This window comes from Vicugna pacos, chromosome 13 (genome assembly GCF_048564905.1).
Source record: "Vicugna pacos chromosome 13, VicPac4, whole genome shotgun sequence".
Taxonomy (NCBI): Eukaryota; Metazoa; Chordata; class Mammalia; order Artiodactyla; family Camelidae; genus Vicugna; species Vicugna pacos.
The window spans coordinates 27,444,441-27,460,216 of record NC_132999.1 but is presented as its reverse complement, the minus strand read 5'-3'; the positions used below and the strand labels follow the sequence as shown (position 1 = coordinate 27,460,216).

The window sequence follows — 15,776 nt, the reverse complement described above, 5'->3', positions numbered from 1 at the left end:
AATTACATAAAATACACTTGAGTTTTCTGGCAACCAAATCTACAGAATTACGTTGCTCTTCTGGTTTAGAGAACCTTTTTAATAGCTCTGAACTCTAAGATTTGAACAACACTGAACACAATGCAGGGTATCATTGTGTTCACAGTTTTATAGAAAAAAACTCCAAAACCACTGGACCATTTATTATACTATTACAAACAGCTGAGTGCATAAAATAAAACAGTCCTCTGAAGCATCTCTGTATAGAGTTAAAGAGTATTATATTCCAAATACGCAACTTGCTGCTGGACTGATTTGACACAGGGCTCTCTGAATCTGGAGATGATCAACCTAAAGATCCTTTTCTTACATGAATAAATCCTTTTTCATGACCCTGCATAAACTTGTATTTTCTTTCTCTGCAAATTTATGCATACATTATGTTATGTGTCACAGTATGTTACATTATCAAAGTGCTGTTATTTTTTAAAAAGTTACTATAATTCTTAACAAAATTCTTGAAAGTTGAAAATAACTTTAAACTACAAAATGGTAGATGAGTTCATCCAAAATGAAGATCAATCTTGATTCCATATAATTCCTACCCAAGTAACAATTTAAAAAGATTTCTCCCTTTTTTCAAAGATCAAGTTATTTTTGTTCCTAAAATTAATTTCGTTCTCTCTTAAGCCTTGAATCAAAGGAGACTTTCTCTGTCAAGATGCAGACAGGAATAATAGCCTGCAAATGAACAGTTTATTTTACTGGGTTTTAAGATAAATACAAACTTCACCAATCTGTAGTTGTAGGGACTTACTTGCATATGGGACAAATATGGATGTCAAAACCCAGAAATAGGAGACAGCAGGAGACTCATTTATTAATTCAACAAAGATTTACTGAGCTCTTTCTTTTTTTCATATTAGAGCATTCCTCAGTTGAACAGGATTCATAAACTGGTCTTATATATAAAAAACTAAAACTAAAACAAAAAGCCTGTTCACCTTCACTCTCACACACACACAGACAAAAATATATATATTAGCATAGCACATTTTTCTTACCTTTTTAAATGCTTCAGGCATACACCTATCCATAAATCTTTTACAATTCTCATCAGACTCAGAAAGACCTTAGCAAAATAAATGAAACAATATGCCTTATTTTAGATTTTAGGTAGTTGCAGAAATCATGTATCATTCAAATTCATGCAGATGGAACTATTTATTATAGAAATCTTGATTCTTAAGGAATTACTAAAAGTAGAATACATACATTCTGATGAAGGAACAGGCTGAGAAAGTCACAGTATCACGTTATTTATTAATAGTATAATATATTTATTTACCTTTGTTAATTATTAATATATATTTATTAATCGTAAAATAAATACTAGTTAGAACTGAAATGATTGAACTTATGTTTCCATGTCAGAGTAACTTCCAATGATCTGACTAAATAGCTGCCAGCAGCAGCTACTTAACAGCCATTATTGTTTTCCTAAACAGCTCTATTAAAAACAAAAATATTCTCAATAAATGCCAAAATCACTCTTCTTCCCTAAAGCAAACTGATGAATCTGTGCAATAAAATGCACGCAATTGTGCCTGGCACTGAGTAAGTGATAAATACTTACTAAATGAAAGAATAAATTCACTGTAAAATTATCCTTTGGAATCTACTTAAAAAGAAAACCTCAACAGCAGGTTTTGCTTATCAGTGGAAAGACTGTTGAGCACATTTTCTTTTTCAGACCCACTACCTAGCTGTAGTACCTACATCCTCACAGGCACTTCAAAATGCTGCTGCTGAGAAGCCAGGTATAAACGCACCATGAAGGCCCAGTCAAAATATTTCCTTTTGATGTGTCTCATATTTAATCACGATGATAAATTATGCACTTTTAATAAGAAAAAAAATCGCAAGAAGTAGCCCACTTCATCTTATTTTATAACTGAATTCAATATGGAAAAACAAATTATTATTCTCTCTTTAATGTTTATAGTACAGAAGCTACCTTATGTTGATACTTATTCTCCAAACTAGTGATATTTTATTACTCTAATAGCTTAATATTTGTAAAGCACTTAAGACAGTGCCAAGCACTTAATAAGTATAAAATGTTTGTTAAATAAACATTACATTCTTCTCTTAAAAAAAAAAAAGTCACTGAATTGAGCCTTACTCGAAAATGCTCCAAGCTTCTGTGGAAAAAGTTAACATCAATATCCATAAGGCATTTCAACTGTATCTTATTGAATCTTACACTTCATTGGTGCTAGAAGAAAATACCTGATTTAATTCAATGCTTTTATTCCACAGGCGATAAACAAAGGCTAAGAGAGTACAAGATCTAATAATACTGATGGGCAATGACAGCAGCTAAGATTAAAGTCAGGCCTCCTATCAAAAAAAAAAAAAAGAAAAAAAACCCAAAAAACACACAACTCCCGTGTCCGGAGGTGTGAACTTACCAAGTCTTGCTAGGTAGGTAGACGCCAACAGGCATTTGCCTAGTGATTCTTCCCGCTTGTAAGGGATGGACCAATGATCAGTCAAAACACGGCTTTCTAGTTCATATAAATTTGTTGTAGGGAATTCAATTCCTTCCCCTGAGCAGTTTCCATTTTCATCATTCTTCTGACAAAAGGGGATTAGGGTAAAAAAGCAAAACAAAGCAAAGAATAAACTAATTAGTGACTAAAATTTTCCAATTTAACAAAAGGAGATGCTTACTCAATAGCAGCCATTAACGCCAAGAGTGTGGATACTGTTTTCATGCCTGCTAACACAGCATTCATTCTGCAGCCCATGCACCAAGGAGTAAGCTCAACTTTCCAGTGTTATTATGTAAGAAATACATTTTGCCACAGATAATGATTCCTCTGGCAGAACCGGGCAAAATAAATTGAAAACCTTCTGGGAAGGATTCACCGTTCTAAATACCATTAAGAACATTCCTGATTCATGGGAAGAAGCCAAAATATCAATATTAACAAGAGTTCAGAAGAAGCTGATTTCAAACCTCACGGATGACTTTGAGGGGTTCAAGACTTCAGTGGGGGAAGTCACTGCGGACATGGTGGAAACAGCAGAAGAACTAGAATTAGAAGTGGAGCCTGAAGATGTGACTAAAGTGCTGCAGTCTCATGATAAAACCTGAGTGGATGAGGAGCTGCTTCGGATAAGCAGAGAGTAGTTTCTTGAGATGGAATCTACTCCTGGCAAAGATGCTGTGAAGACTGTTGAAATGTCAACCAAGGACTCAGAATATTACACAAACTAAGTTGGTTAAGCAGCAGCAGAGTTTAAGAGGACTAATTCCAATTCTGAAAGAAGTTCTGTGAGTAAAATGCTATTAAACAGCCTTGCACCCTACAGAGAAAACATTCATAAAAGGAAGGGTCAATCAATGTGGCAAACTTCATTGTCTTATTTTAAGAAATTGCCACAGCCACCCCACCTTCAGCGACCACCACTCCCATCAGTCAGCAGCCATCAACACTGAGGTAAAAAGATTACAACTTGCTGAAGGCTCAGATGATGGTTAGTGTTCTCTAGCAATAAATTATTTTAAAATTAAGGTATGTACATTTTTAGATAATGCTATTGCAATATTTATTGACCATGGTATAGGGTAAACATATCTTTTATATGCACTGGGAAATCAAAAAATTCGTGTGACTCCATTTACTGTGATACTTGCTTCACTGAAGTGCTGTGGAACTGAACTTGTGATAACTCTGAGGTATGCTTGCAGATGTTAAGAAATACATTACTAAAGACAAAGAGGGCTACTTCATAATGATTTTTTAAAAGCCAATAACAACAGGAAGATAAAATAAAAGAATGGAAAAATATATACTATGAAAACAGTAACCAAAAGGGAGCTGGAGTGGCTACACTAAATCAGGAAACCCAGATGTCATGTGAAAATTTGTTACTAGAGATAAGGAAGGATTTTTTTTTTAATGACAAAGGGCTAATGTATCAGAAAGACATAACAATTCTAAACAAATATGCATCTAACAGAGATCCAAAGTACAGGAAGCAGAAACTGACAGAGCTAAAGAGAAGCACACAATTCAATAAGAACAATTGGAAACTCACTTTCCAATTCACTAACAGCAGAATATTCATGATTCTGCAATATCCACTAACGGAATATACATTCTTCTCAAGTGCACGTGGAACATTCTCCAGGGTAAAAGCATACGTTAGGTTATGAAACAAGCCTCAATCGATTTGAAAGGATTAAAATCATACAAAGTATGTTCCCTGATCACAATGGAATGAAACCAGAAATCAACAGCAGATGGAAATTTGGGTAACCCCAAAATACATGAAAATTAAATAACATACAGCTATACAACCAATGGGTCAAAAAAATCACAAAGGAAATCAGAAAACTGCTTTGAGATGAATGAAAATTAAAGGACAACAAAAGTTATGAGATGTAGTAATCAGTGAAATATTTTTAAAAAAGCAAAAAGATCTCAAATCAATAACCTAATCATACACCTTAGAAAAAGAAGAGTAAATGAAACCCGAAGCAGGCAGAAGGAAATAAAGATTTAAGCGAAAATAAATGAAAGAAAGAACAGAAAAACAATAGAGACAATAAACAAAACCAAAAGCTGGTTCTTTGAAAAGGTCAACAAAATGAACAAAACTTTAGCTAGACTAACCAAGAAAAAAGAGAGAAGACTCAAATCATTAAAATCAGTAATGAAAGGGAAGGTATCAATATTGACTTTACAGAAACAAAAATGCTTATAAGGAATATTATTGATGATTGTATGCCAACAAATTAGATACTCTAGATGAAATGGACACATTTTTAAGACATAAACCACCAAAACTGAGTCAAGCAGAAACAGAAAATCTGAACAGATCTATACCAAACAGAAAGTGCTTTGTAATCCCACTAAGAAAAGCCAGGACCAGATGCCATTACTGCTGAATTCTACCAAACATTTAAGAATTAACATTAATCCTTCATATTCTTTCCCTTGCCAAAAAAAAAAAAAAAGGAGGGAATACTTACCAACTTATTTTATGAGACCAGTATTACCCTGCTATTAAAAATGGATAGAAACACTCCACATCCATTAGAATAGCTATTACCAAAAACACAGAAAATACCAAGTGTTGATAAGGTTGTAGGAAAACTGGAAACTTTATGCATTGCTGGTGGGACTACAAAATGGTGCAGTTACAGTGAAAAACAGTACGGTAGTTCCTCAAAAAATTAAACACAAAATCACCACATGATCCAGCAATTCTACTTTGGGGTATACATCCAAAAGAACTGAAAGAAGGGACTTGAACAGATATTTGTACACCCATGTTTATAGCAGTATTATTCACAATAGCCAAAAGGAGGAAGCAAACAACCCAAGTGTCCATTAATGAATGGATAAACAAAATGTGGTATTTACACACAACAGAAAATTACTCAGCCTTTAAAAAGAAGGAAATTCTAATACATGCATGCCACAATATGCATGACCCATGAAGACATTAGGCTAAGTGAAATATGCTAGTCACAAAAGAACATATTGTGTATGATTCCACTTACATGAGGAACCTAGAATAGTCATATTCACAGAGACACAAAGTAGAAGGGTGGTTGCCAAGGGCTGAGGGCAAGGAAGACTGAGGAGTTACTGTTTAATGAGTACAGTTTCAGTTTGGGAAGATGAAAAAGTTCTGGAGATGGATGGTGGTGATGGTTGGAAAACAATGTGAATATACTTAATGCTCACAACTGTATACTTAAAAATGGTTAAAATGGTAAGTAAATTTCATGTTGCATGTTTTACCATAACTTAAAAAAATGGACAAAGATATCCCAAGAAAAGTAAACAAAATTACAGACCAATATCCCTACGAATATAATCACAAAAGTCTTTTAACAATAACCTAGCAAATTGAACCCAACAATATATAAAAAGGATGATATACTATGACCAAGTATGCATACAAGGTTGGTTTAACATACAAATATCAGTCAATACAATATAGCACAGTAACAGAATAAGGGATAAAAAACATATAGCCATTTCAATAGATGCAGAAAAAATATTCACAAAATCCAAACTTGTCATGACCAAATTAAAAAAAAAAATCAACAAAGAAATAAAAGGGTAGTTCCTTAATCTGATGGACAGGCCATCTACAAAAAACCTGTAATAACATAATACTTAACTGTGAAAGACTGAATGGCTTCCTTTAAAATCAGAAACAAGGATGTCTATTCTCCAGCTTCCATTCAACTGGAATGTCTAGCCAGAGCAATTAGGCAAAATAAGAAATAAAAGGCATTCATTCAGATTGAAAAGGATGAAGTAAAACTATTTCTGTTCACTGATGACATTGTCTTCTATATAGAAAATTCTACGGAATTCATTAAAAAAACTACTAGAAATAATAACTGAGTTCAGCTCGGATGCAGAATAAAATATCAATATCCAAAATTCAATTGTATTTCTATATACTAACAGTGAAAAATCTTAAAATTAAGAAAACAATTCTATTTTAAGAAGTACAAGACTTGTACACCGAAAACTACAAAACATTATGGAAAGAAACCAAGACCTAAATAGATGGAAAGACAGCCCATGTTCATGGATTAGAACTTAATATTTTTAAGATGGCAAAACTCCCTAAATTAGCCTACAGATTCAATGCAATCAGCATCAGTATTCCAGCTAACTTTGCAAAAACTGATAAGCTGACTCTAAAATCACACAGAAATGCAAGGAACCCTGTATAACCAAAATAATCTTGAAAAAGAACAAAGTTTGAGGATTCAAACTTCCCACTTTCAAAACTTACTATAAAGTTATAGTAATCAAGACAACGTGGTACTGGCACAAAGATAAACATACAGATCAATGGAATCAAATTGAGTTTCGATATACAAACCCTTATATTTGTGGTCAATTGGTTTTCAACAAGGAAGGCAATACAATTTAGTTAATCTCTGACAAAGGCATGAAAACAATTCAATGGAGGAAATTCAGCTTTTTCAACAAATGGTACTGAGACAACTAAATATATACAAGCAAAAGAATAAAACTTGATCCCTATTTAACACCACATACAAAAATTTTACTCAAAATGTAACACAGGAGTAAATCTACATGATCTTGCATTAGGCAATGTTTCTTAGATAGGACATCCAAAACACAATGACGAAAAATAAAAAAGACAAAATTTTGAATTTTGAACTTCATTAAAATTAAAAAACTTTTGCGTATCATGGTATTGGCACAAAAACAGACATATGGATCAACGGAACAGATCACAGAGCCCAGAAATAAACCCACAGACCTACAATCAATTAATCTTTGACAAAAGAGGCAAGAATATACAATGGAGAAAAGACAGTCTCTTCAATATGTGGTGTTGGGAAAGCTGGACAGTCACATGTAAATCAACAAATTTAGAATGCTCCCTCACACCCTACACAAAAATAAACTTAAAATGGCTTAAAGACTTATTAAACGTAAGACAAGACACCATTAACCTAGAAGTGAGCACAGGCAAAACATTCTCTGATATAAATCATAGCCATGTTCTCCTAGGGAAGTCCACTGAGGCAATAGAAATAAAAGCAAAAGCAAACAAATGGGACCCAATTAAATTATAAGCTTTTGCATAGCAAAAGAAACTATAAATAAAATGAAAAGACAACCCACATCATGGGAGAAAATATTTGCAAAGGGTGTGGTTGACAAGGGCTTAATTTCCAGAATATACAAACAGCTCATACAACTCAGTAACAACAACAAAAAAACCCCCCAAACAACCCAGTCAAAAAATGGGCAGAAGACCTAAACAAACATTTCTCCAATGAAGATATGCAAATGGCCAATAGGCACATGAAAAAAGGCTCAACATCACTAATTATCAGAGAAATGTAAAAAAATCAAAACTACAATGAGGTATCACCTCACACCAGTCAGAATGGCCATCATAAAAAACCCACAAACAATAAACACTAGAGAGGGTGTGGAAAAAGGGAACCTTCCCACACTGTTGGTGGGAATGCAGTTTGGTGTAGCCATTATGGAAAACAGTATGGAGATTTCTTAAAAAATTAAAAATAGACCTACTCTATCATCCAGCAATCCCACTTCTGGGCATATGTTGGGAGGAAACTCTAATTTGAAAAGATACATGTACCCCATGTTCATAGCTGCACTATTTACAATAGCCAAGACCTGGAAGCAACCTACATGTCCATCAACAGATGATTGAATAAAGAAGTTGGAATACTATTGAACTATAAAAATGAATAAAATAATACCATTTCCAGCAACATGGATGGGCCTGGAGATTGTCATTTTAAGTGAAGTAAACCAGAAAGAGAAAGAAAAACACCGTATAATATTACTTACATGTGGAATCTAAAAAACTGATACAAATGAACTTATTTACAAAACAGATATAGACTCACAGAGATATAAAACAAACTTCTGGTTATGGGGTGGGGGCAGCAGGTGGGAGGGATAAACTGGGAGTTTGGGATTTGCATATACTAAACTACTATACATAAAACAGATAAACAACAGGTCCTACTATGTATAGCACAAAGAACTATATTCAATACCTTCTAATGGCCTATTATGAAAAAGAATACCAAAAGGAATATATGTACGTATAACTGAATCACGATGCTGTACACCAGAAATTACTACAACATTGTAAATTGACTATACTTCAATTAACAACAATAAAAACTGTTGTGTATCAGAGTATCATTAAGAAAGTGAAAAGACAATAGCAGAATGGGAGAAAATATCTGCAAATTTTATATCTGATAATAAACTTTTACCTAGAATATAAAAGAACTGTTACCACTCAACAAAAAAAGACAACTCAATAAAAAAATGGGCAAAGGATTTGAATGGACATTTCTCCGAAGAAGATATACAAGCAGCCAATAATGAGCACATGAAATGTTGCTCAGCACTGATGGTCACCAGGGAAATGCAAATCAAAACCACAAGATACCACTCCACACACACACGAATAGCTAAATTAAAAGACAGACAATAACAAGCATTGGTGTGTATGTGGAAAAACTGGAGACTTCACATACTGTTGTTGGATTATAAAATGGTGTAGCACTTTTGCAGGACAGTTTGGCAGTTCCTCAAAAGTTATTCATATTTACTATAGGACACAGCAATTCTATTTGCTGATAAATCTATGAGATATATCCAAGAGAAGTAAAATATGTTTCCACACAAAAACTTGTACATGTGTTCATAGCAACATTGTTAATGGTAAGTCAAAAATTGGTAAACCCCAAATGTCCATCAAAACTGATGAATATAGTATACCCATACAATGGAATAGTCTTTAGCCCTAAAAATGAATAAAATACTGATACATGCTATAACATGAATGAACTTCAAAAACATTATTCTAGGTAAATAGAAGCCAGACATTAAAGGCCACATATTACACAGTTTCATTTATATGAAATATCTAGAACAGGCAAATCCACAGACATAAAGATTAGATTAGTGGCCGCCAGAGGATGGGAAAAGGGAGAAAAGGAGAGTGACTTAAAAATGAATACAAGGTTTCTTTTAGGGGTGATGAAAAAATATTCCAAAATGAAAGAGTAGTGATGGCTGCACAATCATCTATGAATGCACACTTGAAAATTTAAGGGTAAACTTCATGGTATGTAAATTTTATCCCAATAAAGCTGCTCTTTTAAACACCTGAGTAACAAAAATGAGTTCAAAGATTATAGTCACTAAACATAAGTGAGTATAAAAATATACCTAAGAATTTCAAAACACAGGGTTATACCTAATGACGTATGATACATTGATAACATATGCCCATTAGTCAGTTTTAAAACAGCAATTTAAAAAATAACATATTTAAGACCTGACAGGTGAAAAATCTCCTGCTGCTTCCTAAGCAGTTAACATTCTTGATTTTGAAAAAGGAGGGAACAGACATGGTGGACATTAGGGTTAACAAATGACACAGAGCAGCATTACGTTTTGAGGAGAGTGCTACCAACACAAAAGAGATAGGGAATCACAAGAGAGGAGTAAATCCTGACATGAGCCCATATTTAGGCTGGTTTAATATTTTGAGTAGAGCCTGTCCTTGGCAAAAATTAAATATTGAGCAAAAGAACACATGCAAAGCAGCTCAGAGTAGTCCTATTGCAAAACAGCTGCAGGCAGACATAAGGAATAGGGCTTTCAACACTTTGATCCCCCACTGTGGATCAGGTGCCCATGAGGAAACACAGCTGTCAACCAAGTTTTGGGGGACGTGGCAATCAATGTGTTAATAAGAACTCTGGAATGTAATATACTATTTTCTCATTAGATTCCAAATACAAATGATACCCAAATAACTGTTAACGGCCACTGACTCTAAATTGACTAGAAACACACTTATCAAAAGCTTACTATGTTCCAGACAAGGTACTTAGGGTTGGGGACAGAGATAAAGAAACACTTCTCATCTTTAGAAAGCGGGACAATGTTAACGAAGAGAAAGGGTGGATCTAAGTCAGGCTGTGGGCACTGTAGAGTGTGTGTGTGTGCAAGCACTTGAAGTTCAAAGGAAACAGTATTACAGGCAGGGGTTACAGAGCATTAATATTTCAAAATCAGTATTACTTGATTTTTTCAAGTACATTCAGTGAAAAAACTTCATCATTTTCAGCCTTCTTGATCATTTGAGGTAATGTCTTAACTTTTTATTATGATAGTCCATCAATTTCATTTAAAATTTAACGGTACTTAATTTTTAAAAAATGTTTTACAATGTTTATGTAAATTTAACCTTTGTTAGAGATGCACACTTCTGTTACTAAGGCAGAAGAGAAATGAGCTCACAAACAATTCCTGAATGTCACTTTTAACCTAAAAATTTCTAACAACACTGAACTTGTGTATTCGGTCATCGAAGAAAAATAACAGATGAACTAACGTGCTCAATTATGATTTCAAAATTGGCCATTTTAAGATTAAAATTGAAACAATTGTTGGAAACATACTTAAAGATATTTCCTAAGTAATTTTATTTATGCCCATAAATACAAATTAAAACATAAACAAGACCTCTGTAACTCCCATCATATCAGTGTCATAAACATGCTAGAATTCAAATAGTTGTGATTATAACTTCATTATTGGCAAACTGTTTAGAATAAGGTTTACTATTTACTTACTTAAAAGGGTTTAATACTTTCATTGTTAGAAATAGTTTTTTGTGGAATTGATAAAAGCTGTCACTGTATAGTGTAAATCCACCTCCAGAGTTTCACTAAGATCTTTAGACTTAACATGTAGATTATTTTGACAAAAAAATTATTCTCCTTGAAATCTTTCATATTTACAATCAGATGTGTCCATATATGTCACTATCCATATCTAGAAACTTGCCTGTTTGAAAAATGCAGGTGAACCAATGTAAATACAGTACAGGCAATAACTTAATTAGGGGCTGAGGACACAAATAATTTACTTAACCCTGCAGCTGGTCTTTAAAATATTACTATAAAGCTTTAAAGTTAATAATAGATTTTTAATATTTACTTAGAAAACTACCTTCAAGTTTTAAAAAAGATAACAAACCGTTTGCTCTTGAACTAAACAAGGACATATTAAAATTTAAGCCTTCTTTGTTTAAAGAAGTAAAACTTAACTGGAGTAAATACTGCCTGTTAGTTTAGCGATAAGCTCCGCTCCTGTCTGCCCACTAACTCAACAAACACAGATTAAAAAAAAATAATAATTCAACTTAAGGGATAGAAGATTGTCAATTCGCTTAAAGTTTATTTTAACACTAAATTCAATTACTGAACTACTTTATTAGTCAAAATTGTACTCAAAAGACCTTCCAAATGTCTGATTAATGTACAGAAATGAAGATGCCCAAACTGATGTCAAAACATTTCTCTATAATTTTCAAAAGTACATTTGTCTATTATCTAAAATAAACAATTAGCACCATATATGTCAAGTGCTTAAGGTAAAACATGAAAATATGAACATTTGATTCCAAGTTACTAACTTACAACTTCCATTAAATCTTGAGATTGTCAGCTTTATCTATTAAATATTTTTCAAAGCAATTCACAGTTACACACAGTTCTAACATGCCTTTTGTTATTTCAGACTAAAGAAAAGGATTCCTAAAATATCATTTACTGAATAAAGAAAGGATGGATGAGTGCAGGCAGTCCCCAAGTCACTAATACCTATGTCTCAAGTTTGTTTGCAAATTGTTTTCCTGGAATTCATTTTCATCTCATGTATAAGTAGTAGGTAATTTTCTAACTTTTCTACAAAAGCTGACATTTCTCATGGTCCCTTTCTTTCATTAATTCTTGGTGGTTATTCATGTATTTACACTATACAGAAACAAGGTTTTCATGAGAAGAAGCTGTCTTAGAATTCAAAGGTGATATCTGACACATAGGATTTATCCTTTCATTTAGATTCAGGGCCTGGGGCTTACAGATTATTCATCTCAGGAACAAAAAAGTAGGTAGCTGAAGTTGGACCTTCGGTTTTAACAGACAGCAGGAAGAAGGAAAGGGATGGTAAAAGGGGATTTAGATATAATCTGACTAAAGAAAAATGAGTGAGAGGCAAAAGGAAAACTAATGATCTACTGACTACTTCGCTACTTTGTGTCAGGAACAATGCCCAACCCCAAGAGGCAAGAATTGTCATCTTCCTTTTTCAGATGGGCAAACTGAGGCTCAAATAAGACAAGTTATTCACGCAAATCATATTTCTTATGGTCTCTTGCCTAAAGCTAATAGTCATTCATAAGTTCAGAATGGAATGAAAATTCAAGTCAAGGTTTCTCCAAATCTCAGGTTCCAGATTCACCACACTTGGAGGTATTCCAATTCCTCCTAAAACTGGCAGGATGGCAGAGTCCCTAAAAGCACCACTCCAAAATAAGAGTTAAATTTCTGTCATTAAAAACAAAGAAACAAAACAACCAGACAAAAAGTGTATACAATGTACCCCAAACCAAAAGTTGAGAAAGTAAGAGAGGATTGATGATCAGTTAAAATCTTTCTCTTCCAAAGCATCAGTATTTCTTAATCCACTGATATTCCTAGTTAGTTCTAGATAAGGGATTACCTAGGATAGGCAAGTACCTTTTATTCTTAATTTTGTTGAAACTACCTTTACTGTATTTTCCCTTACGACATATCTAAATGTGGATTCTATCACCGCCACTTGCTAGCTGTGTGACCTTGAACAAGCCTCTTAACCTTTCTATGTGCCTTACTTAGTTTTCTCAACCAAAAAACAGAGAATTGTGCTTAGCTTGCAGGATTACTACGTAGATGACAGAGAATCCACATAGAGGGTCAACTACAGCAAACAGGCACATCATAACCACTAGCCCAGACCTCTCTTCAAGCTTCAGATGAATGTTTCTTTGGGGGGGGGTAATTAGGTTTATTTATTTCTGGGGATTGAACCCAAGACTTTGTGCATGCTAAGCAGGCACCCTACCACTGAGTTGTACCCTCCCCCTCTGGATGAGTGTTTATATCCCTATCAGACTCTTCAACTTCGGTGAAGAACTCAGTGCTCTTTTTGCTTCAGGTGTTTCTTCTCTAATAGCCCTAATCTCTGAAACTCTGTGTCGTCTTCCCAACAGTTGGTCACCACACGGGCAGTGATTCTACCTCAGAGATTTCTCCTCAGCAGTCTCTCCCAGCCACCCCTGCCTCAGCTGAGGTCTATGTTGCTCAGACTGCTGCCAGCACTCTGACGACAGCCGCTCTGCCACCATTCTATCCCCACTCCTGGGTCCCCTCCAAAACCCACCAGATCGCTCTCTCTTAAAAGAATAGAAACTAAACCAAACCCCAAAAAGGAATCTGATCCCATCAGTCACTTGCTCGGAAGCCTCCTTTTAGCTGCCAGCTGCCTGTAAGTGCCTAGAAAGTAGAAGCACGCCTCCTGCACAGGCATGAAAGCTGCTCACCCTCCAACCACAGCCTGAAACAGAACCCCATCTGCCACTTTCTCAAGACCTTCTGCTCTAACCACACTGAACTTCTCTGGTCCCTGAGTACACAGGCCTTGCCGTGCATGAAACCATGCTAGCTCTATGCTCTTTCCTCTGCCTAGAATGCTTAGAATGCCCTCTCTCAACCAGATAAATTACTACCTTTCCTGTGCTATGGACTGAGTATCTGTGTCCCCTCAAAGTTCATACATTGAAACCTAATGCTTGATGTGATGGTATGTGGAGATGGGGGCCTTTGGGGTGATTAAGTCATGAGAGCTCTGTTCTTATCAAAGAGGTCACAGTGTGCTCCCTTACCCTTTCCACCCAAGTTACAGGGTGAAGAAAGCTGTCTATGAATCAGGAAGTGGGTCCTCAACAGACACAAAATCTGCCGGCACTGGGATCCTGGACTTCCCAGACTCCAGAACTGTGAGAAATAAATCTCCGTTGATTATAAGCCACCCATTCTACAGTATTTTGTTACAGTACCCTGAATAGACTAAGACATTCTTTAAAACCAGTTCATGTATCATCTCTTCAACAAATGTTTCAAGATTCCTCCAGCACGGTAAGGCATTCTGTTTTCTTTTTAACACTGAATTCTCATTCAGTATTATCCAGAAGCTGTGAATACATCAGTGAATAAGACAAATTCATTCTGCCTTTGAAGCTTTGAGATACAATGCCTATCAGAAAAGACAATTAAATAAGAGATGATAATTTCTTGTAAGGAGCATGTTATAATAACAGAGTACTACGAAAGTGTGTAAGAAGGGGAACTCATGGAATATTATTCAGCCTTAACAAGGGAGAAAATCCTGTCACATGCCACAGCATGAATGAAACTTGAGGACATTTTGCAAAAGGAAATAAGCCAGTCACAAAAGGACAAATACCGTACAATTCCATTTATACGAGGTATCTAAAATAGTCAAATTCACAGAAACAGAAAGTAAAACGGTGGTTACCATGAGCTGAGGGGAGGGGAAAAAGGGGAATTGTATGGGTACAGAGTTTCAATTTTACAAGATGAAAAAGTTATGGAGATCTGTTTCACAAAATGTAACTATACTTAACACTACTGAACTATACACTCAAAAATGGGTAAGATGGCAAATTTTGTTTTGTATTTTTCACCACAATTAAAAAAAAAAAAGACGAAGAAGAAGGGAGCCAGTCTAATCATGGTCAAAGGTAGCCTATAAATGAAATGACACTTAGGCTGAGACCTATCCGAGCATCTAACTTCTTCAACCTCGCCCACATGGTTAATGCTCAGTCCTCCCCTGACCTCGCCCATCAGCATAAGCGAAGGCAGCTGACCACTCTGTCACCCCCGAAACACCTCCTCCACTTGGCTTCCAAGACAGAGCCCTTGCCTGATTCCTCCCACTTCATCAGCCACTTCTCATTCTCCTTTGCGGGTTCCTCCTATCACCTCAGTCTCTAAACACTGGAGTGCCTGGAACCCAATACTCAGGACTCTGCTTGACTCAGGACTCTGCTTGAGACACACACACTCCCTTAGTGATCTTACGGAGCCAAGTCTAATGCACTGTTTCTCAATCGTGTTTTCATGATCACTCCTTCATGGATAATTATTTTAAACATTTTTCTTCTAAATTATCCCATCTCCATTAATTAACTGCTAAAGAATAAGACTGTGTTAGGCAGGGTTGAGTTTTGGAGAAGACTACTGTAACATCTAAGATCTTTTTCACCCCCCCAAGAACAAATTTTTGCCCCCTTTGGAG

At 35.2% G+C, this 15,776-nt stretch overlaps 1 protein-coding gene across 2 annotated transcripts in view; it reads right to left on the bottom strand.

Moving 5' to 3' along the window:
• Positions 1-15,776, bottom strand: part of USP24 (ubiquitin specific peptidase 24) — a 119,699-nt gene that overhangs the window by 88,000 nt on the left and 15,923 nt on the right. The window contains exons 2-3 of one of the 2 annotated variants that reach the window (XM_072974371.1): positions 2,454-2,619; positions 1,044-1,111 (exon numbers count right to left, since the gene is read on the bottom strand). In XM_072974371.1, coding sequence (XP_072830472.1) covers positions 1,044-1,111; positions 2,454-2,619 — 234 coding nt within the window. The remainder of the gene's footprint in view (positions 1-1,043; positions 1,112-2,453; positions 2,620-15,776) is intronic. The other variant, XM_072974372.1, reaches the window with a different exon arrangement.